Raw genomic sequence first — 23,097 nt, 5'->3', positions numbered from 1 at the left:
AAAGGATTCACATTGAGGGGATTGAAAAACAAATAGCATCTTAAGACTTGTTTTCCATCTTCATTTCTTCCCAAAAGCTTCAAAACTTTAAGTCTTCATAAAGCTGTCCACAAAAATGTTGTTTTTGTTGAACCAGCCCAAAATACTTCTAGGATCAAGAGAGTAAAGTCGCTGTGGCTTTGTAGTTTGTCAGCCCCATAGGCTTGACCGTAATTACAAATAATATCTTACATATTTGTTGTGCTCTACTGTTCACAAATTGTATCCACATGACTTACAGCACGTGATTTACAGAACAACCTGTTTCCGTTTTAGGGGTTAGGGTGAGCAAGGTAGTGTATGGGGGGGGTGTGGGGGGGGATAGGTTGTTAGTGAGCAAGGGTCACACAGTAAGTAGAAAAGCAAACACCAGATCTTTTATTCGTATATACTCGGTATTCTATTACGTTATTCTTCCTCTGCCTTCTCACGGCATAGATAGCATTTGTGCTGAATCAGAAGTACCGCAGGGAGAGTAATGGAGTTATTTTAGTAGTTGTTGACACAGGAATGTTTGTCACTTATTAAAGATATATTCCATATCAATGCCAAGAAACTACAGAATTTTTGTCAAAGCATGTATGGTGAGAATGACCTCTAGATGGAGGCAAAAGACCATATTGTGAATTAACAGTCTTCAGCGTTCCCATCAACATGAGATGGTTTGTGAAATAAGATTTTAAATTGCATTTTTAAAGATGAACAATATACAAGAACAACAACAACAACACACACGCGCGCACACACACACACACACACACACACACACACAGACAGACATAGGTGGAACTGATTGCCAGAAAAGAAAAGAAATGATGATCCTTTGGGAAAAAAGTAGTCAGGTGAACTTTGAATTTATGATATCTAGAAAGATAAATAATATTTTAGACTGTAAAGAAAAAAACTTCAAAACAGATTGTGAAATGCGTAAGACTGTAGGACAGATTATTATAAGGGAAATGTGCGTGTTTCATGCAATGGTATTCATAAGTCATAGTTTTTGTTTTTCCTTTTTCTCCTCGCTCAGAGTCAGTTGGAGAGAATGTGCTGAGACAGCACTATTAATGCCTCGAGGTGTGCATTACATCAACCTGATGCTGATGTTCAGAAAATAGATGATTGATCCTAGATCAGTGAACACAGATTCTTTTCTTTTGCTTCCAGTACAAATGTTTCGTTCTATAAATCTCTGGTTGAGAAAGTTCATATAGATCCAACAGATTTTTCTAAAAATGTGACCTGATTTGTTTTTTTAATTTTTCTGCCAGTGTAGAGAGTAGGGAAATTGAACTAGTATATGTGAATTTAAGCAAGGCAGTGAGGTCAGTTTACTTACCACATTCTTGTGGACAAGATATAGAAATGTGGGCAGGCTTCTGGGTTACCCATATCGAGAGAAGGGTTTAAGCCAGTTGTTCAACAGAATAACTGTTGGCAACATCACTATCAACATGGAGACGATTCCAGGATTCCACGTCTGTATCTTAGACACTAGTGTGTTCCATAATTTTGTCAGTGGATGAAGATAGAATAAGTATGTAATAAAAGTTGCAAGTAACACAAAATTATGAGGAACAGAGTGTATGATGGGTGACAAGAGTAATTCAAAAGACTTTCACATTAGAAACAAAAGATTTTCATATATGTGAATGAATAGAGATAAATGTGGAAAGAGGGATGGAAAGAAAAGTGTCAAAATTTAATTTAGGGGAAAACATGAAAATTTGGATAACGTGGGGAGTTTAGTTAATAATAATATATTAATTTTGGTACATTGCAAAAATTACATATCAATCTTGTCTGACAGTGTTAGTACAGTTGTGATAAATGTACTGTAGTAACGTAAGATGTATACAGTAGAGAAAACTGAGTATGGGTATATGGGAACTCTCTCTACCATCTTTGCAACTTTTCTATAAATTTCAAGCTATTTTAAAATAAAAGCTTATTGAGGCACCTGGGTGGTTCAGTCGATTAAGTGTCAGACTTTTGGTTTAGGTTGTGATCTCACAGTTCGTGAGTTCGAGTCCCACATCAGGCTCTGTGCTGACAGCTCAGAACCTGGAGCCTGCTTTGGATTCCGTGTCTCCCTCTCTCTCTACCCCTTGCTCTCTCTCTCTCTCTCTCTCTCAAAATTAAAGAAACATTAAAAAAAATTTTTTAATAAATAAAAGCTTATTTTAAAAAAAAATTTTTTTTTCAACGTTTATTTATTTTTGGGACAGAGAGAGACAGAGCATGAACGGGGCAGGGGCAGAGAGAGAGGGAGACACAGAATCGGAAACAGGCTCCAGGCTCTGAGCCATCAGTCCAGAGCCTGACGCGGGGCTCAAACTCACGGACCGCGAGATCGTGACCTGGCTGAAGTCGGACGCTTAACCGACTGCGCCACCCAGGCGCCCCATAAAGCTTATTTTTTTAAATAAAGTGACCTAAGGTTTTAAATACAAATAATGCCCACAACAGAAATGGGGGAATTTGGGGATGTAGCTGTGTGGAATTTTGCTCCACTTTCTGGAACTCCTTGGGAGGAATGATAAAGCAGAACGACAGAGAGAATTTCAGAAGAACATGGTCAGACCGGAGGTGACAGTAACGGTTTTCCAGGGGAGCTCACGAGTCCAGTAATCTATTCCTACAAACTCAATCTCTGGGGGGTGGTAAGAGGTATGTGTCAGGCAATGTGATGGTAGAACTTGTGAATAGTAACATCTCCTAATCTGGTTAAGTTCTCAGGTCACTTTTGATAGGTTGATTTAGTCATCATTCTTGTTTCTACTGTTGCAGATTTGGTTGATTGTATAGAAACTGAAAATTAAGAGGTCAAAAAAGTCATAACTGAAAAGTGACCATTTTATTGTTTGTCATAAGTTGCGCGAATTGTGGGATCTTTTGTGCTCAGGAATGGTCTCACTATTCCAAATTAAGAAAATTGTTCACTTCATTTTTGTACTTGAAAGTTATGCTTATCCACAGAAATGATCAAGATAAATACCCAAAGTTACATCTTTCATTTCAGTTATGATAATGCAAGTAACAATTAATACGTACTCTTGAAAGATTTAGGTAAATGAATATTTTGCACAGACAGAAACCCTCTGAATATGAAAAGTAATATATCCCCAGGTTTTGGAGTGAGCAAATTGCTAAACAAATATTGCACCCAACTTATTTCAAATCATTATTGATGTAACTTTTGTATTCCCAGTGGGGAAAAAAAAAGTAAACATAAACAATTCATGGGATGCCATATTCTAGTATGCAGTGTTTCCAAGGAAGGATTGAAGGTCATGGGGAATTTTTTGGAAAAGCGTATTCATGGGGCGTCTAGGTGGCTCAGATGGTTGAGTGTCCACCTCTTGATTTTGGCTCAGGTCATGATCTCACGGTTTTTGTCATTGAGCCCCACGTCAGCCTCTGTGCTGATAGTCCAGAGCCTGCTTAGGATTCTGTCTCTCCTCTCTCTCTGCCCCTCCCCCTACTTTCACTCTCTTTCTCTCTCTCTTTCTCAAAATAAATAAACAAATTTTTTTAAAAATTTCAAGAAAAAGAAAAGTGGAGATGCCTGGGTGGCTCAGTGGGTTGAGCATCTGACCCTTGATGTCAGCTCAGGTCATGATCTCATGGTCTGTGAGTTCGAGCCCTGTGTTGGGGTCTATGCTGACAGTGCAGAGCCTGCTTGGGATTCTCTTTCTCCCTGTCTCTCTGCCCCTACACGCCCCCCCCCCAAAATACATAAATAAACTTAAAAAAAAAGTGCCCCTACACGCCCCCCCCAAAATACATAAATAAACTTAAAAAAAAGTCAAATTACCTTTGACTTTGTTTGTTTTAGTCATGATACTTATTTTTGTTTTCAAATGATATCAAGGGAGGCCGTGACATTTTTATTTTTTTTTTTTAATTTTTTTTTTTTCAACGTTTATTTATTTTTGGGACAGAGAGAGACAGAGTATGAACGGGGGAGGGGCAGAGAGAGAGGGAGACACAGAATCGGAAACAGGCTCCAGGCTCTGAGCCATCAGCCCAGAGCCCGACGCGGGGCTCGAACTCACGGACCGCGAGATCGTGACCTGGCTGAAGTCGGACGCTTAACCGACTGCGCCACCCAGGCGCCCCGACATTTTTATTTTTAATTCTATTAAGGAAGAACAGGGATATGATGACACAATATATTTTTTCAATTTATCACTGTTATGACTAGACTTTTTCTGAGAGCCTCTTTGTGACTTTGATGCTGATGATGGTGACAGAAGCAGCTAATATTTCTTGAAACTCACTGTGTGCCACGTAGTATTCTAAGCAATTACACGTTTTGGGTATCTTGCCCTTGTGGCACACATATGAGGTAGATGGTGTGAGTATCCTCAGTAATAGCTGAGGAAACCAGCCTCATGTTAATGTCAAGTATTTATTATTTTTAGGGCCCTTGTATCTATCTGAATACTTTCATCAAATATTAATGAACACTTTAGAGATATTCTTAAAATGTTTATTTGGTATATTTGATTAAAAAGTTCACACACTATCCACTGTTTTTATCCTTTTCAGGTATGCAGTCTTGTGTGGCTATGTGTCCGAGTTTGAGGGCTTACAAAATAAAATCAACTATGGACATCGCTTCAAGGTATTTCTTGATATTAAAGATATTTTAATGTAGCTCTGTGTTCCATTAAAAGGCATAAATCAAATTATTTAATAAATGGATCTCTCACGGTGTGTGGGTGGCTCAGTCACTTAAGCGTCTAACTCTTGATTTTGGCTCAGGTCATGATCTATTGGTCATGGAATTGAGCCCATGACAGGCTCCATGCTGGGTGTGGGGCCTGCTTCAGATTCTTTCTCTCCCTCTCCCTCTGCCCCTCCCCTGCTCATGCTCTCTCTCTCTCTTTCTCACACTATCTTTCAAAAAAAAGTTATAAAACCCAAATTAATCTCAATCTCAAGAAGTTTATCTTTTTAATTTTTATTTTATTTTTTCAGTGTTTATATATTTATTTTGAGAGAGAGAGAGAGCATGTGCGAGAAGGGGAGAGGGGCAGAGCGAGAGGGAGAGAGAGAATCCCAAGCAGGCTCCACACTGTCAGCAAAGAGTCCAAGGTGGGGCTCCAGCACACGAACTGTGAGATCATGACCTGAGTCAAAATCAAGAGTCAGATGCTTAACTGCGTGAGCCACTCAGGTGTCCCTATCTTTTTTATCTAAATGAAGTGACAGTCTTTAAATAGTACTGTGCCAAAAAAATGAAACCTATTTGAGTGATTGAAGATTATTATTCTAGATCTTGAAAGAACTTACATAGTAGATGAGTATTACTTTTTCAAAGACAGGATTAGTCTTTTGGTGATGAGTTCACCAACATCAGAAACGTGATTGGGACTAATTAGTTAACATTACTTGCATATTGACTTGGTGGAAGGAATAGAATCCAATCTGGGACTTAAACTTACAATGATAAATGAATAAAATACTTGCATATTGATTTGGTGGGGGGAGTAGGATCCAATCTAGGACTTCAACATACCGTGATAAATGAATAAAATAAGTAATATACGTGTAAATCGTTTGTAATGTGCCTGTAGCTTTGATAGCTCGATAAATGAGCTAAGAAGTTTCTTTGTTTTCCAGCTCCCTATACCCATTTTAATAATGTCAGGGGAATAGCTTCCTCCACAACCCAGTTCTGCTATTCTGTCTTCCATTATATCCTAATCATTTGAAACTTGCAAGCATGCTGCTGAATCAGTATTAGCTAGGCAAGTCATGGGCAGACAAAAGTGTCACTTGGAGGTTTTCTACTTTTTATAGTGACGTTGGCTTTAAATTATCCATAGCTTAATGAAATCATCATCACAGTCAGGTTCTAGTTGTGAGCAATCATTTCTTATAATTGAATTATTGGTATGACTTCTTATGTTAATGGTAGGGATTAAGGAGGGGGACTAAACAACACCGTAAAGCCCCTTTGAATTTCAGCACAGCTGCATTCAACACCACCTGAACCCTGAGAGATGGTATTTGTTTTGGACTTTTCTTTTAGGAGCATCTGGATAAAGCAATCCAGTTTTTACCCGAAGAACCTTTTTTGTATTACCTCAAAGGAAGATACTGTTATACTGTAAGCCGAATGTTTTTATCCATAATTCTTATCTCAATATACTTTGATTACGTGATATATTTTTAGTGACTTATTCTTTCTTTAGTTGTCTCACCAGGTGCCTGCTGTAGGGAAAATGATAAAATCAGTACGTGTTTTATGAGTTTATGATTGATTGGTTTATATACCATGTTACATATGGCATGTGGTTTTATATGTATACATAGATGTCTGTACTTTTCCACTTAGCACCTCTCCATTTCCCCTAACAACAATCACACCGTCTCCTTTGTGCTCTCTCAATTGGCGATCAGCCACCTACCTGCGTGTGCCCTGTGTTGGTGTCCTACTCTTTGTTTCGTGAGAGGACTTTGTCACTTAACAGAGTGTCTTGAGCATTTATGTGCCTACTGTTCTTGCCTTGAAAGACCTGAATTTAGAAAAGGACATGAAATATATAGGAATAAATAAAGGCAGCTGGCGAGTCTAAGCCCTGGTGTGTTAAGTGACATTAGTTTATAGAAAATTAACATAATGTGAAAATACGTTTTCAGGGATGCATGAAAAAATTATGCTTAAGAGAAATGCTATTTCTGAATGAGAAGATTAGCATAAGCAAAAGAGGAAGCTTGTTAGTTGAGGTTTGAAGATTAGGAATGGAAAAGGAGGCTTTTTTGTTGAACACCTGCTATGTATCAAATGTGCAGTTTATACTTTATATTTCTTATCTCCTTTAATCCTTAAAACAGCCCTGTAAGCAGTTTTTATTACGCCAGTTTTTGGTATTAAGAATCTGAGTCTTCATGAAGGTACAAGACTCCAAAGGCTTAAAACCCACCAACCCGACCTCACACGAGTCTGGGGCTTGAATGTACATTATTTGTTTAGGCTTAAAAAACCCAAGAAGGAGGGGCGCCCGGGTGGCTCAGGTTATGATCTCATGGTCTGTGGGTTCGAGCCCCGTGTCGAACGGCTGACGGCTCAGAGCCTGGAGCCTGCTTTGGATTCTGTGTCTCTTTCTTTCTCTGCCCCTCCTCTGCTCACGCTCTGTCTCTCCCTGTCTCTCAAAAATAAATGACTGTTAAAAACAAATACCAGCCTGCAGTCTACCAGTGCGGAGCCCCCGCCACCCTCAGGGCACTGGAGGTGCTGGTTGCGTGGTGGCCCTCCGGAAGACCCGACCCGCGCTGTGCCCCGGGATGGCTCTGCGGCCGCCAGGTGAGGCCGGATCCAAGGGCAAGATGTGCGACCCACCTAGGGCGGCCCAGGACGCCCCCAAGACCTGGACGCCTCCTGCACACCTTTCCCGGCCTGTGGCTGCTATGGGAACACGCTAACCGCTGCGGGGGAAGATGTCCAACTTTTCCCGCAGCTGGAGGCTGCCGTGCCTGCAATCCCACGCTATGCCCCCCTTTGCCTTCCAGTGCGGTCCGCGCCTCCCTTGCTGAGCTCCAACCTGGCCCTGTGGAGGGAGCAGCTCTACGATCCGCCCTGGTACAGCCAGCCGCCAGCGCGGTACCCAGTTCCCCAGCTCCCCAGAGAGGTGCCCCACTTCCTCAACAGCAGCCACGAGTATACAGGCGCCACCAGTGAAGGCTTGGGCCGTACTGGTGGCCGACGCGACAGTGGCCAATGCCGTGGACCTGAAATTTTCATGCCGCCTCCGGCTGCGAACGCTTCCCGGTGACCTGAGGAGGTGGAGGCCTCCCAGTTATTATCTTGCTCCCCCAGCAAGCGGTCTGAGGAGGGCTCCAAACTCCTGAACCAGCAAGGGAAGTCGTCTCTCCGGGTTCCTGGTCCCCACAGACAGCTCTGGATCTGCTTCTCTTTGTCGAACTCTGGGTAAAGACTCCTTCAACTACCAGAAGGTCTCTGCCTCAAGCAGACGATGTTTGGTGAAGTGTGGCATTTTTGGTGCATTCTGCAGTAGCCTTGTTGCCAAAGGAGTCAGGTTTGGACCTTTTCAAGGTAAAGTGGTCAATGCCAGTGAAGTCAAGACCTATGGAGACAATTTCTCTGATGTGCGAGACTGTCAAAGATGGTCATTTGAGCCACTTTATAGATGGAAAAGGAGGTGCAGGGAACTGGATGTCCTCTGTCAACTGTGCCTGTTTCCCCAAGGAGCAGAGCCTGGTTGCGATGTCGAAGGCAATATCTTACGAGAGCTGCAAGGATATCTGCCAGAACCGAGAGCTCCTTGTGTGGTATGGAGACTGCTATGGAAAGTTTTTGGACATTCCCGTGAGCCTTTAGCTCACAGAACAGAGGAAGCAGGTGCCTGGGCTCTCTGAAGAGTCTGCAGAAGGCTACAGGTGTGAAAGATGTGGAAAAGTATTTACCTACAAATATTACAGAGATAAGCACCTCAAGCACACCCCTTGTGTGGACAAGGGTGATAGGAAATTCCCCTGCTCTGTCTGCAAACGATCCTTTGAGAAGTGGGACCAGCTCCGGATCCCTGTCCTGCACGTTCACGAGAAGCACCAGCCTCACAAGTGTTCTACGTGTGGGAAATGCTTCTCTCAGTCTTCCAGCCTAAACAAACACACGAGAATCCACTCTGGAGACAGACCATCCCAGTGTGTGTATTGCACAAAGAGGTTCACTGCCTCTAGCATCCTCTGCACATATATCAGGCAACACTCGGGAAAAGCCCTTCAAATGCAAGTACGCTGGTAAATCTTTCGCATCCCACGCTGCCCATGACAGCCACATCCGTCACTCACGCAAGGAGGATGATGGCTGCTTGGGCAGCATCTGTGGAAAATCCTTCCCGGATCAAGAAGCCTTCTACTCCCACACGAAGCTTCATGAAGGCTACTAGCCCTCAGAGAGTATGGGGACAATGTAAAAACTAAAAGCTAGGATTCTGTCTTTGTTTTCCTTGCTTATGGGTGTGTCGTACGGACAGATGATAGTTATACTAAGATGAGAAACAGAAAAATGGAACCGGCCAAAAAGCTGAGTTTGACTGATCTCACCAGCTTTCACAGAAATATTATTCACAATTAAAAAAAATTTAATGTTTGTTTATTTTTGACAGAGAGAGAGAGGCAGAGCATGAGCAGGAGAGGGGCAGAGAGAGAGGGAGACACAGAATCCAAAGCAGGCTCTAGGCTCCGAGCTGTCAGCACAGAGCCCGATGCGGGGCTCACACTCACAGACCACGAGATCATGACCTGAGCCAAAGTCGGATGCTCAACCGACTGAGCCACCCAAGCGCCCCATTATTATTCACAATTTTTAACAAGAACGGAATTTTGGTGAATTTACCTAAAAGTAGTGAAAGCTGGCTCTTTTTTTTTTTTTTTCCAACGTTTATTTATTTTTTTGGGGACAGAGAGAGACAGAGCATGAACGGGGGAGGGGCAGAGAGAGAGGGAGACACAGAATCGGAAACAGGCTCCAGGCTCTGAGCCATCAGCCCAGAGCCCGACGCGGGGCTGGAACTCATGGACCGCGAGATCGTGACCTGGCTGAAGTCGGACGCTTAACCGACTGCGCCACCCAGGCGCCCCGAAAGCTGGCTCTTAATAGAGCTTAAGGGTCTGAAAACTCAACACAAACCCTGAGAGAAGGACACTAGGAGTAGAGTTTGATTTTGGTGATGAAAAAGACCTTTTCTCTGTTTTGGACCCCAATTGTTATCCCTGTGGCCATCACCTGGTCTCTTTTTCATAGAATAAATTCTTTAAAAGTTCCAAAAAATAAAAATAAAAATAAAAACAAACAAGCAAACAAAAACCCAAGAAGGAAATTCTGATTTAAAGTGGATCCTGATCTTCATGGCATAAACAAATGGCAGAAGCTAATGTTGATCTTCCCTGGAAGAATATACATGCACACAGGCCTTATAAAACTGCAGAGTAACCCAAGGATGATGAGGTCACAGTCAAAAATAATAGAATATACAAAGAAATAAGCCATCAAGTATGACAGTCAACAGAAACCAAAATCAGGAATAGATCTAAAAGGACTTCAGATCTTGGAACTGTGGAATATACAATGTTAAATAGCTACTTATACAGTGTGTTTTTTTCTTTTTTTCAAATAAAATGAATTAGGGAGAGGGGAATGGATGAGGAGCATGAGACTACAAAACTGACCAGGTAGATTAGAAAAAAGATAAGATAAATTTTGGTATAAAAGTCTATTATTTCACATTAAAAGAAAACTCAGTAGAAAGATTTAGCAGTTGATAGGCACCACTAAAGAGAAAATTAGTGAACTTTAAGGTAAATCTGAAAAAGTTGCCTGGAGTGCAGCACAGGGGAACAAAGAGATAGAAAATATGAAGGAAAGATAAAAAGACATAGAAGGGAAGAAAGGATATTGCACTGTGCTAAATTTTCATGTGCTCTTGGTAATTAATAAAACAAGAAGGCAAAAAAACATATTAAGCATGTAAAACATTGGAGCTTCCCGTTTAATAACCTTGATCTAATACACATATAAAAATAATGTACCATTGGAGGGTACACATTTTTCCAGCATATGTAGAGTGTTGACAACATTGATCAATATGAGGTCATGAAGCAAGTCTTAATAAGTTTCAAAGGATTGATATCAAACAGGTTTCCTGATCATAATGCAATTAAATTCAAATTTTGAAATAAAACAACTTAAGAAACGTACGTCTTGAAATAAGAAATTATAATTAAAAAACAACAAGGAGATGCCATTTATTCTTACTCATTTGATAAAATTTATAAATATCAGTGTAAGATGTTGCAAAGATATGGAGCAACAGGAACTTTTGCATTGTTGTAGGAGCATGCTGCTTTGGAAATAATTGGATACTATCTTTTAAGTCTGATTACTTGCCTACCATATGACCCACAGTGGTGCCTACCCTAGAGAAAGTCTTGCAAATGTACTCTGGAAGGCATGTACAAGAATGCCTGCAGCAGCCTTGTTCCTAAGAGCAAGAAAATGAAAAAGATCCAAATGTCCATTTACAAAAGAGTGGATGAAAAATCACTGACATATGTTTAAATGATGGAATGTTTCACAGCTATTTAAGTGACAGAACTTCAGTCACACTCAGCAACCTGGATAAGATCTTAAAACTATAATAAGTGAAAAAAATAAGTCATAGAAAGAAATAAACAACATGGTATCACTTTTTAAAAGTAAAAAAAAAAAAGCAAAAATAAACAGAGCAATAAGTAACACTATGTAGGAAAGCAAGGGAATAATTTTGTTTAATAGAGGTTAATGGCTACTAGAAACCTAGAAGATGATACTGGGAAGGAAGGCGCTTGATGGGGTCGAGAGAGTATCAGTACCCTCTTAAGTATTCATTTCTGAATCCTTTTAATCTTTTATGATAAACCTCTAATATTCATATTTGGGAAAAAAGAAAAGTTTTTAAAAGGAAGCAAAAAATACTGTGCATCCCCTGTAGAAGAGGACTGATGCACACAACTTGCAAGCACCGTGCCCCTGCCCACATGTGCTTTGCAGAGTGGCCCAGCTGGCCCCTGTCTTGGCAGGAGCTGCCCATCTCCTGTGGAAAGGGACCAGCACCACCTTGTTAAGGGTACACACCCTGCCCACTGTTCAAGGGCAGGAGATATATCTGACTTTCCTAACACAGAGAAACAGGCACAGAGAGTTAGGCAAAATGAGGAGACAGAGGAATATATCCCAGATGAAACAATAAGACAAAATGACAGCAAGAGACCTAAGGGAAACATAGATAAGTAATATGCCTGATAGAGAATTTAGAGTAATGATCACAAAGCTACTCACTGGACTTGAGAAGAGAGTGGAGGACATCAGCAAGACCCTTAACACAGAAATAGCAAAGAACCAATCAGAGTTGAAGAACTCAATAATTGAAATTAAAAGTGCACTGGATGGAATAAATAGCAGGCTAGAAGAAACAGAAGGACGAATCAGTGATCTGGAGGACAGAGAGAGTAATAGAAAGGAATCAAGCTGAGCAAGTGAGAGAAAAGAAATTATGCAAGATGAGAATAGACTTAGGGAACTCAGTGACTCCATCAAATGTAATTAACAATTGCATTATAGGGATCCCAGAAGAAGAATAAGAGGAAAAAGAGGGCAGAATATTTGAAGAAACGATGACCGAAAACTTCTTGATTTGGGAGAAGGAAACAGAAATTTAGATCCAGGAGGTACAGAGATCCCCCAACAAAATCAACCCAAGGAGGTCCACACCAAGACATATAGTAATTAAAATGGCAAAAAGCAGTGGTAAAGAATTTTAAAAGCAGCAAGAGAAAATAAAACAGTTACATATGAGGGAAACCCCATAAGGCTAGAGACAGGTTCTTCAACAGAAACTTTGCAGGCCAGAAGGGAGTGACATGATATATTCAAAGTGCTGAAAAGAAAAAATCTATAGCCAAGAATACCCTATCCAGCAAGGCTATCATTCGGAATAGAAGGAAAGATAAAGAGTTTCCCAGACAAACAAAAATTAAAGGAATTCAGGACTACTAAACCAGCCCTATAAGAAATGTTAAAGGGGACTCTGTGAGCGGAAAGGAAAAACCATCAATAAGAGTAAGAAGGGTAGAAAGCACAAAAGCAATAAAAATAAGTATATCTTTTCAAATGCCCATGGAACATTCTCCAGAATAGATCACATGTTAGGCCATGAAACAAGTCTCAACAAATTCAAAAAGTCATACCATGCATCTTTTCTGACCACAACGCTGTAAAACTAGAAATCAACTGCAAGAAAAAAATCTGGAAAGAACACAAATACATGGAGGTTAAATAATATGCTACTAATCAATGGATGAGTCAACCAAAAAATTAAAGAGGAAATTAAAAAATACATGGAGGCAAATGAAAATGAAAACACAATAATACAAAATCTTTGGGGTCCAGCAAAAGTGGTTCTAAGAGAGAAGTTTATAGCAATACAGGTCTACCTCAAGAAGCAAGAAAAATCTCAAATAACCTAACATGACACCTAAAAGAGCTAGAAAAAGAAGAACAAACAAAACCCAAATCCAGCAGAAGGAAGGAAATAATACAGATTAGAGCAGAAATAAATGATACAGAAAAAGAAGGGAAGGAAGGAAGGGAAGGCAGGAAGGCAGGAAAGAAGGAAGGAAGGAAGGAAGGAAGGACAGATCAGTGAAACTAGGAGCGGGTTCCTTAAAAAGAGCAACAAAATTGATAAACCTCTAGCCAGACTCATCAAAAACAAACAAACAAAAAAAAAAAAAAACAAAGAGGACTCAAATAGAAACAAAAGAGGCGAAATAACTGACCCCACAGAAATACAAAGGATTATAAGAGAATATTATGCAAATTTATCCCAGAAAACTGGACAACCTAGAAGAGATAGATAAATTCCTAGAAACCATATAACCTACCAAAACTGAAACAGGAAGAAATGCAAGATTTGAGCAGTTTGATTACCAGCAGTGAAATTAAATAGTAATTAAAAAACTCCCAACAAATAAAAGTCCAGATGGTTTCACAGGTGAATTCTACCATATATTTAAAGAAGAGTTAATACTTATTCTTGTCAAACTTTTCTTTTTTTTTTAAAAAAAATTTTTTTTTTCAACGTTTATTTATTTTTGGGACAGAGAGAGACAGAGCATGAACGGGGGAGGGGCAGAGAGAGAGGGAGACACAGAATCGGAAACAGGCTCCAGGCTCTGAGCCATCAGTCCAGAGCCCGACGCGGGGCTCGAACTCACGGACCGCGAGATCGTGACCTGGCTGAAGTCGGACGCTTAACCGACTGCGCCACCCAGGCGCCCCCAAACTTTTCTTAAAAATAGAAGAGGAAGGAAAACTTCCAAATGCATTCTAATAGGCCAGCATTACCCTGATTCCAAAACCAGATAAAGACACACTACAAAAAATAACTACAAGCCAATATCTCTGATGAACATACGTGCAAAAATCCTCAACAAAATAATAGCAAACCAAATCTAACAATAGATTCAAAAAATCATTTACCATGATCAAATGGGATTTATTTCTGGCATGCAAGAGTGGTTCGTTGTTTGCAAATCAGTCAGTGTGATACATCACGTTATTAAGAGAAAGGATAAAAACCATATGAACATTTCAATAGATGCAGAAAAAGCATTTGACAGAGTAAATATCCATTCATGATAAACAGGTTCAACAAAGTTGGTTTAGAGGAAACATACCTCAACATCATAAAGGCCTTATGTGGAAAAACAGCTAACTGAGAGCTTTTCCCCTAAGGTCAGGAACAATGCAATGATGTCCACTCTCACCACTTTTATTTAACATAGTACTGGAAGTCCTAGCCACAGCAATCAGACAAAAAGAAGGAGAAGGGGAAGGGGAAGAAGAAGGGGAAGAAGAAGAAATAAAAGGCATTCAAATTGGTAGGGAAGAAGTAAAACTTTCACTATTTGCAGTTGGGAGAATCTATATTCCTCGAAAAACTACTAGAACTAATAAATGAATTCATTCAGGTCACAGGATAAGAAATCCCCATGTACAGAAATCTGTTGAATTTCTAAAAGCAGCAGAAAGAAAAATTAAGAAAATGATCCCGGGGCACCTGGGTGACTCAATTGGCTGAACGTCTGACTTTGGTTTAGGGCATGATCTCGCAGTCCGTGAGTTTGTGCCCCATGTCGGGCTCTGTGCCATCAGCTCAGAGCCTGGAGCCTGCTTCAGATTCTGTGTCTCTCTCTCTCTCTGCCCCTCCCCCACTCACACTCTGTCTCTCAAAAATGAATAAAATGTTTAAAAATTAAAAAAAGAATCCCATTTACTATTGTAGCAAAAATAATAAAATACCTAGGAATAAACTTAAAGAGGTGAAAGACCAGTACTCAGAAAACTATAAAACATTAATGAAAAGAACTGAAGATAACACAAAGAAATGGGAAGACATCCATACTCATGTATTGGAACAACAAATATTGTCAAAATGTCTCTACTCTCCAAAGCAATCTATAGATTTGATGCAATCCCTATCAAAATACCAACAGCATTTTTCACAGAACTAGAACAAACAATCCTAAAATTTTTATGGAACCACAGAAGACCCTGAATAGCCAAAGCATTCTTGAAAAGCAAAAGTGGCAGTATCAGAATTCCAGACTTCAAGTTATATTACAAAGCTGTAGCAATCAAAACAGTTTGTACTAGCACAAAAATAGACATGTAATCAATAGAACAGAATAGGAAGCCCAGAAGTAAACCCACAATTACATGGTCAATTGATCTTTGACAAAGGAGGCAAGAATATGCTATGGGAAAAAGACAGTCTCTTCAACAAATGGTGTTGGGAAAACTGGACAGCAACATGAAACCGGATCACTTTCTTTCACCATACACAAAGTCAAAATGGAATAAAGATCTAAATGTGAGCCCTGAAACCATAAAAATCCTAGAAGAGAGCACAGGCAGTAATTTCTCTGATATTGGCCATAACAACATCTTTCTAGATGATTCTCCTGAGGCAAGGGAAACAGAAACAAAAATAAACTATTGGGACTGCCTCAAAATAAAAATTTTCTACACAGCAAAGGAAACAACCAAAAAAACTAAAAGGCAACCTACTGAATGGGAGAATATATTTGCCAATAACATATCTGATAAAGGGTTAGTATCCAAAATATATAAAGAACGTATACAACTCAATACCCAAAAAACAAATAATCCAACTAAAACATGAGAAGACATGAACAGACATTTCTCCAAACAAGATATACAGATGGACAACAGACACATGAATAAGTGTTCAACATCACTCATCATCAGGGAAATAGAAATCTAAACCACAGTGAGATATCACCTCACATCTATTGGAATGACTAAAATCAAAAACACAAGAAATAAGTGTTGGTGAGGATGTAGAGAAATAGGAACCCTTATGCACTGTTGGTGGGAATGCAAACTGGTGCAGACACTGTGGAAGGTAGTATGGAGGTTCCTTGAAAAATTATAAATAGAACTACTCTATGATCCAGTAATCACACTACTGGATATTTACCAAAGGATACAAAAACATTAATTCCAAGGAATACATGCACCCCTATGTTTATTGCAACATTATTTATAATAGCCAAATTATAGAAGCAACCTAAGTATCCATTGATACATGAAGAGATAAAGAAGAAGTGGTATTTATACACAGTAGAATATTACTCAGCCATAAAAAGAATGGAATCTTGCCATTTGCAACAACATGACAGATCTAGTGGGTTTAACACTAAGTGAAATAAGTTAGAGAAAGACAAATATTTTATGATTTCACTCATATGTGGAATTCAAGAAACAAACAAGGGAAATAAGAAAAGAGACAAACCAAAAAACAAACACTTGACTAAGAGAACGAACAGATGGTTACCAGAGGGGCAGTGGCAGGTGGATGGGGGAAATAGGTAAAGGGGATTAAGAGTACACTTATCTCGTAGAGTACTGAGTGATATATGAAAGTGTTGAATCACTATATTGTACACCTGAAGCTAGCATAACACTGTATGTTAACTCAGCTGGAATTAAAATAAAATGATGGGGGAAGGAAGCAAAAAATAAATGATAACAGGAAATTGAATTTTGGTGGTTATTGGTTAAAAATTTTTTCTCCTGGATTGTAAATATGTATACTGAGAGCTCGCTCTACACTCCCCCTGGTTGAGGATCCTTGTTCTATTTACATTTCTGTGATGCTGTATTCTGGATCAGGTTGGCAGCGGGAAGTAGGCAGTAAGAAAGAAAAGGTGGGGTCTGGTAGCTCCTATACTCCATGCAAAGAAATACTGTATGGCCATCTCAGACTCTTGAATCACATGAACAAACAGGATCAGCATTATTCCCCATCCCCACCCCTGACTCTGATTGAACACACATCTCATCATGAGTATTTTATTTTATTTTTTATTTTATTTTTTATTTTTTTAATTTTTTAACGTTTATTTATTTTTGAGACAGAGAGAGACAGAGCATGAATGGGGGAGGGGCAGAGAGAGAGGGAGACACAGAATCTGAAGCAGGCTCCAGGCTCTGAGCCATCAGCCCAGAGCCCAATGCGGGGCTCGAACTCCCAGACCGTGAGATCGTGACCTGAGCTGAAGTCAGATGCTTAACCGACTGAGCCACCCAGGTGCCCCTCATCATGAGTATTTTAAATTGGTTTGGTAACCAGTGCTTTTTAGAGCTCATAGTTTGTTAGAATTATAAAAAAGGGAAGGTACAATATTAATATCATTAAGTTGATCTCTGTCGTATATGTTATTTAGGAATATGTTCATATTTATGTATTATACGCATACACACACATATACACCTACACACACACACACGCACACACACACATCTCACTGAGGAGAGATTCTTCATTCAAAAAGTGAAAACTCTCTAAGAATGATGTTGCTTCATATTTGCAGGTCTCGAAACTGAGCTGGATTGAGAAAAAAATGGCTGCTACTCTGTTTGGAAAAATACCATCCTCAACTGTAGAAGAAGCTTTGCAAAATTTCCTTAAGGTATATTTTGTGTATCCATTATTTTAGTATCGAACTGGCTATGATCTGCGTTAGTCCCCCCTACCGTTCTTCATGTAGATCTCCAATGGAAGCCTGGGGTGGAGTCCTAGTTTTAGCATGTCCAAACTGCTTCCCAGAGCAGCTAGTTATTCCCTAGGTCCTAGGTACAGCCCTTACTACCAAATCCAAGAGCAGCTCTCCAGGTTGTGTGAGTATGTGCAAAAGCATTCATGCCCTGATTATTAGACTTGGTTCCAAATTCTCGTAATGAGCCTAATATATAACCAGTTTGATCTTAAAGAACTAAAAGATGCCAAAAGGGAGAGTTATTTCAAAAGCCATTCTACAGGTTGCAGACAGTTCTCTAGAACATTCTTAGGGTATCAGACCAAACCAGTATTTTCATTCCTGTCTTAAAATGTATAATAAAACTCTAAACAGTAATATATGTGTGTGCATATAATCAACTTTCTGGTAGGCTAATCCCTTTATCTTTCTCTCGAACCAGTTATAGAATCTTATAGAGACTAAGATGTTTCATCTTTTTCCTCTACCTATTTCAGATTTGTAACAATATAGACAAAATCAGACTCTAAATTGTATTGTCCAACATTTTGTACCTTCTCATATTTTTTTGTTGTATCTTAGGGATCAATTTTGTAGAACTGAAAGGGATTTAGAGAACACATATTCTAAGATCACAAGTACATTTCATTGTACTTTCTTTCCATTTATGAATGAATGCTTAGTGCCTACCTACTGTGCTCTGTGGAAAAAAAATAAATGTTCTGAGCTTAAGCATGAGTCCAGTGGGAAAAAGTACAGGGAATAAAAGTACAAGGGCCAGATGTTTCTTATTTTTTATTTAATGTGATCTTTTTTGTTTTATAAAAAGGAAATCAAGGGGCACCTGGGTGGCTCAGTCAGTTGAGCATCCAGCTCTTGATTTTGGCTCAGGTCATGATCCCGGGGTCATGGGATCGAGCCCCACATCGAGCTCTGCACTGAGCATGGAACCTGCTTAAGATTCTGTCTCTCTCTGCCCCTCTCCCTTACCTGTGCGCTCTCTCTCTAAATTAAATTAAAATTAAATTAAATTAAAACTTAAAAAAAGGAAATCAAGACCTCAGGAACTTAATTTTTTCTAGTGTCACACAATGGCAGACCAAAGACATGAATGTAGTTTAAAACTGTATCATCCTTATTTCTTCACCTTTTATCCACCACTGGTAATCTGTTATTTCATTTTAAATTTATAAGAATACAGATCATAGTAGGGGCACCTGGGTGGCTTAGTTGGTCACGTGACCAACTCTTGATTTCTGCTCAGGTCATGATCTCACAATCGTAGGATCAAGCCCCAAGTTGGACTTCATGCTGTGTGTGGAGTCTGTTGGGGATTCTCTCTTCTCTTTCTTGCTCTCTAGCCCTCCCCCATTCACACACACACACACACACACTCTCTCTCTCTCTCTCTCTCTGTCTCTCAAAATAAATAAATAAACATTTTAAAAAAATATATAGATCATGGGTATATTTAAGCTAAATGGTTCATAGAAGGTGCTAAGCTAATTAGGAAAAATGTCGTTGGAGCTTGAAACTCATTTCTCCATGGTAGCAGTTATAAATGGGGGATCAGATCTTTAGGACACTGCCCCCAAATTCTTAAGGTGCTAATGTACCTGAAATATTACACAGATAAAATCAAAAGTGATCAGAGGCCCAGCGATGTAGAGGTAAGGATTGCAACCTCTAGAACTAGACCACCTGGTTAAATCTCAGTTCTGCCACTTACCGGCTGATTAACATTAGACGAGTTTCTTAACCTTTCTCTCAAGTTCATCAATAACATGGAGAGAATAGTACCTGACTCAGAGTGTTGTTGTGAACATTAAATAAGTTAATACAAGTAAATTACTTAGCGATTTCCTAGCTCCTAGGAAGTGCTCCATATCAGCTCAGAAAATGTTAATGTTATTAAAATGTAAACACCTTGGCAAACCATCTTGGGGACCTCCCCATTCAGTCTTGACTTAGATTCTGTCTGAAAATGCATTTGGTGGTGTTTGTTCAGAGAGTCAGAAGGCATCAGGAAAGCTCCCCTCTACATTGACTGCAACATCTGGGGGTACCGAGGAGCCCAGAGTGCTAAGGGCAAAGGCTGGGGAGGAAGTGAGAAATCTGGGAGGTGTGGGGAGGAGAAGGAACTTGGTCCCATGCCCTAGGAGAGTCTGCAACCCCTAGTCCCAGTAGGAAGTCGTGTTTTTGGACCCTAGACTGTAGGACTCCTGTCCCCAGCTCTGTCTCTCCAAAGAGGATTCATAGGGGCCAGGAATGTGTCCCTAGACCATCCGTCTCAGTTCTGGAGAGATGTAGAGCATTAGCTTTAGAATCAGTTTGAGATCTGGGCCTCTCCCTGTCCCTGTGACCTGGCCGTGTTTCTTTATTTCTCCTAATCTTAAATTCTTCATCTGTGAAGCAGATGAATACCTACTTTATATGATTTGTGGTACAATTCATCAAATAATGCTTGTAATTTTCTTGGCCCAGAACCTCGCACATTAACTACTCTAACTACAAATAAACATTCACTGCTATTATTTTGCTCTTATAACTGGTGAAATCTTATCCCCCACAGCATCACAGCAATCCAGGGAGGTGATTTTAGATCAGGAGTCATCTGTGAATCCTCTGTGGGAATTCTTTCAAACTATAGCATGCTTCCCACCTCATCCAAAATTCTGGCATAATTCTCTCAGGCAGTGGTTCTCACCCTTGGCTGTACATTAGAATCATCTGGAGAGCTGAGACTGAGCCTTGCATGGAATCCACACTGTCAGCACAGAGCCTGTTTGGGATTCTCTCTCTCCCTCTCTCTCTGCCCCTCCCCAACTTGCTTACTCTCTCTCTTTCTCTCTCTCAAATAAGTGGGTGAACTTTGAAAAAAAAATGCCAACCCAGACCATGATCCAGACTAATTATTTCAGAATCTTTGAATATATTAAGATATAGTTTATATTCAATAAAATGCACCCATTTTAAGTGTGCAGTTCATTGAAGCTTGGCAAATTAATACACTCAGGTAACCACCACCATTTTAAGATTTAGAACATTTCCATCACTTTCAGGAGTTCTCTTTGCCCCTCTGCTGTCAATTTCCCTCAGCCCCTGCCCCAGGCAACCACTGATCTGCTTTTCTGTTTTTTTTTGACCTATTCTAAAAGTTTATATAAATGGAATCATTGAGCTTTTACTTTGTGTATCTGGCTTCCTTTGCTCAGCATAATGTTTTGAGATTCATTCATTTCATCAGTGTATCCATAGTTCCTTTTTACTGCCTTGTAATATTCCATTTTGTGGATATACCACAGTCTGCTTATGCATTTGCCCATTGGTGGACATTTGCGTTGTGTCCAGTTTGGGGCTATTATTAATAAAGCTTCAATGAACATTCATACGCAAGCTTTTGTGTAGACATGTTTTTAATTTTCTTTGGTAAGTACCTAGGAATGGAATTATTGGATCACAACAAAATGTTTTTAAAACCTGATCAGTGTTTTTAAAGCTCTCAGAGCTATTCCTGTGCAGCCCATGGCGTGGTTGAGAGCCTGAAATCAGTGCCTGGGTGTGTGTAGTAGATAACAGGTGTGGCAGTGTTGGGGGATAGACGGGCAGCCCTGATCTCACTCACTCTTTGCAACATAAGACCTCTAGATCTTCCTGAGTGGTTTTACCACCTGCAGAGCCTTCTTCTATGCCCTGATATGGTGGAGGGCTATGGCTTGAGTTTATGAGATGTTTTTATTTTTTATTTATTTTTTTTTTTTTAATTTTTTTTTTCCAAAGTTTATTTATTTTTGGGACAGAGTGAGACAGAGCATGAACGGGGGAGGGGCAGAGAGAGAGGGAGACACAGAATCGGAAACAGGCTCCAGGCTCTGAGCCATCAGCCCAGAGCCTGACGCGGGGCTCGAACTCACGGACCGCGAGATCGTGACCTGGCTGAAGTCGGACGCTTAACCGACTGCGCCACCCAGGCGCCCCTATGAGATGTTTTTAAAACAATGCTAGCTTATTCAGTAATGTTTATTAAGCACATACCTAGTACCAGCATGGCCAATGTAGGGAATGCAGAAATGACCAATGCAGCTCCTGTCTCCAGGGAACTAGTACAGCCAAGACCAAGTAAACAGCTACAATATTCTCTGCCAGGTATTATTATAGGGTGTTCTAAGAGCCTAGCTAGGAACTGCTTCTTAACTAGAACATTCTACTGAGCATTAGGTACTTACCTAAATAACTACCTTCCTTGTTATTTAGGCAAGCCCTTTGGTAAAAAGTTAGAATCTGCTCCATTTTAGGAAGTTGGTGTTGTTAGTAGCCTATGTACCTTTGGCGGCTTCTTTTTTTTTAACCATGAGCACAAAAAGAAAGAGATGTTCTGATTTATAATCAGGATGGCTAATTACACATAAGTGCTAAGGTATATATGCAGGATTAAAATGCCAATATTAAAGAAATAAGCAGTCCCTATCAAAATAACACCAGCATTCTTCACAGAGCTAGAACAAACAATCCTAAAATTTGTATGGAACCATAAAAGACCCCAAATAGCCAAAGCAATCTTGAAAAAGAAAACCGAAGCTGGAGGCATCACACCCCCGGACTTCAAGCTTTATTACGAAGCTGTAATCATCAAGACAGTATGGTACTGGCACAAAAACAGACACTGAGATCAATGGAACAGAATAGAAAACCCAGAAATGGACCCACAAACATATGGCCAACTACTCTTTGACAAAGTAGGACAGACTATCCAATGGAATAAGGACAGTCTCTTCAACAAATCATGTTGGGAAAACTGGACAGCGACATGCAGAAGATTGAACCTGGACCACTTTCTTACACCATATACAAAAATAAGCTCAAAATAGATGAAAGACCTAAATGTAAGAGAGGAAGCCATCAAAATCCTAGAGGAGAGAGCAGGCAAAAACCTCTTTGACCTCGGCAGCAGCAATTTCTTACTCAGCACATCTCCAGAGGCAAGGGAAACAAAAGCAAAATTGAACTATTGGGACCTCATCAAAATAAAAAGCTTCTGCACGGCGAAGGAAACAATCAGCAAAACTAAAAGGCAACCAATGGAATGGAAGAAGGTATTTGCAAATGACATAGTACATAAAGGGTTAGTATACAAAATCTATAAAGAACTTATCAAACTCAACACTGCCCCCCCCCAAAAAAAAATCCAGTGAAGAAATGGGCAAAAGACATGAATAGACACTTCTCCAAAGAAGACATCCAGATGGCAGACGGACACATAAAAAAAATGTTCAACATCACTCATCATCCTGGAAATACAAATCAAAACCATAATGAGATACCACCTCACACCTGTCAGAATGGCTAACATTAACAACTCGGGCAACAACAGATGCAGAGAAAGAGGATCTCTTTTGCACTGCTGGTAGGAATGCAAACTGG

General features: G+C 40.0%; 1 protein-coding gene and 1 pseudogene across 5 annotated transcripts in view; both read left to right on the top strand.

The window, feature by feature from the left end:
• The window catches only part of RMDN2 (regulator of microtubule dynamics 2), a 78,510-nt gene that overhangs the window by 41,481 nt on the left and 13,932 nt on the right, over window positions 1-23,097 (top strand). For 4 of the 5 annotated variants that reach the window (XM_045447112.1, XM_045447111.1, XM_045447114.1 and 1 more), the window contains 3 exons: window positions 4,591-4,666; window positions 6,080-6,157; window positions 17,512-17,610. In XM_045447112.1, the coding sequence (XP_045303068.1) occupies window positions 4,591-4,666; window positions 6,080-6,157; window positions 17,512-17,610 (253 nt within the window). The remainder of the gene's footprint in view (window positions 1-4,590; window positions 4,667-6,079; window positions 6,158-17,511; window positions 17,611-23,097) is intronic. The other variant, XM_045447110.1, reaches the window with a different exon arrangement.
• LOC123579759 lies at window positions 7,211-9,199 on the top strand (annotated as a pseudogene).

Source organism: Leopardus geoffroyi, chromosome A3, assembly GCF_018350155.1.
Source record: "Leopardus geoffroyi isolate Oge1 chromosome A3, O.geoffroyi_Oge1_pat1.0, whole genome shotgun sequence".
NCBI lineage: Eukaryota > Metazoa > Chordata > Mammalia > Carnivora > Felidae > Leopardus > Leopardus geoffroyi.
The sequence above is the reverse complement of the archived record's forward strand: the minus strand, read 5'-3'. Positions and strand labels throughout refer to the sequence as shown.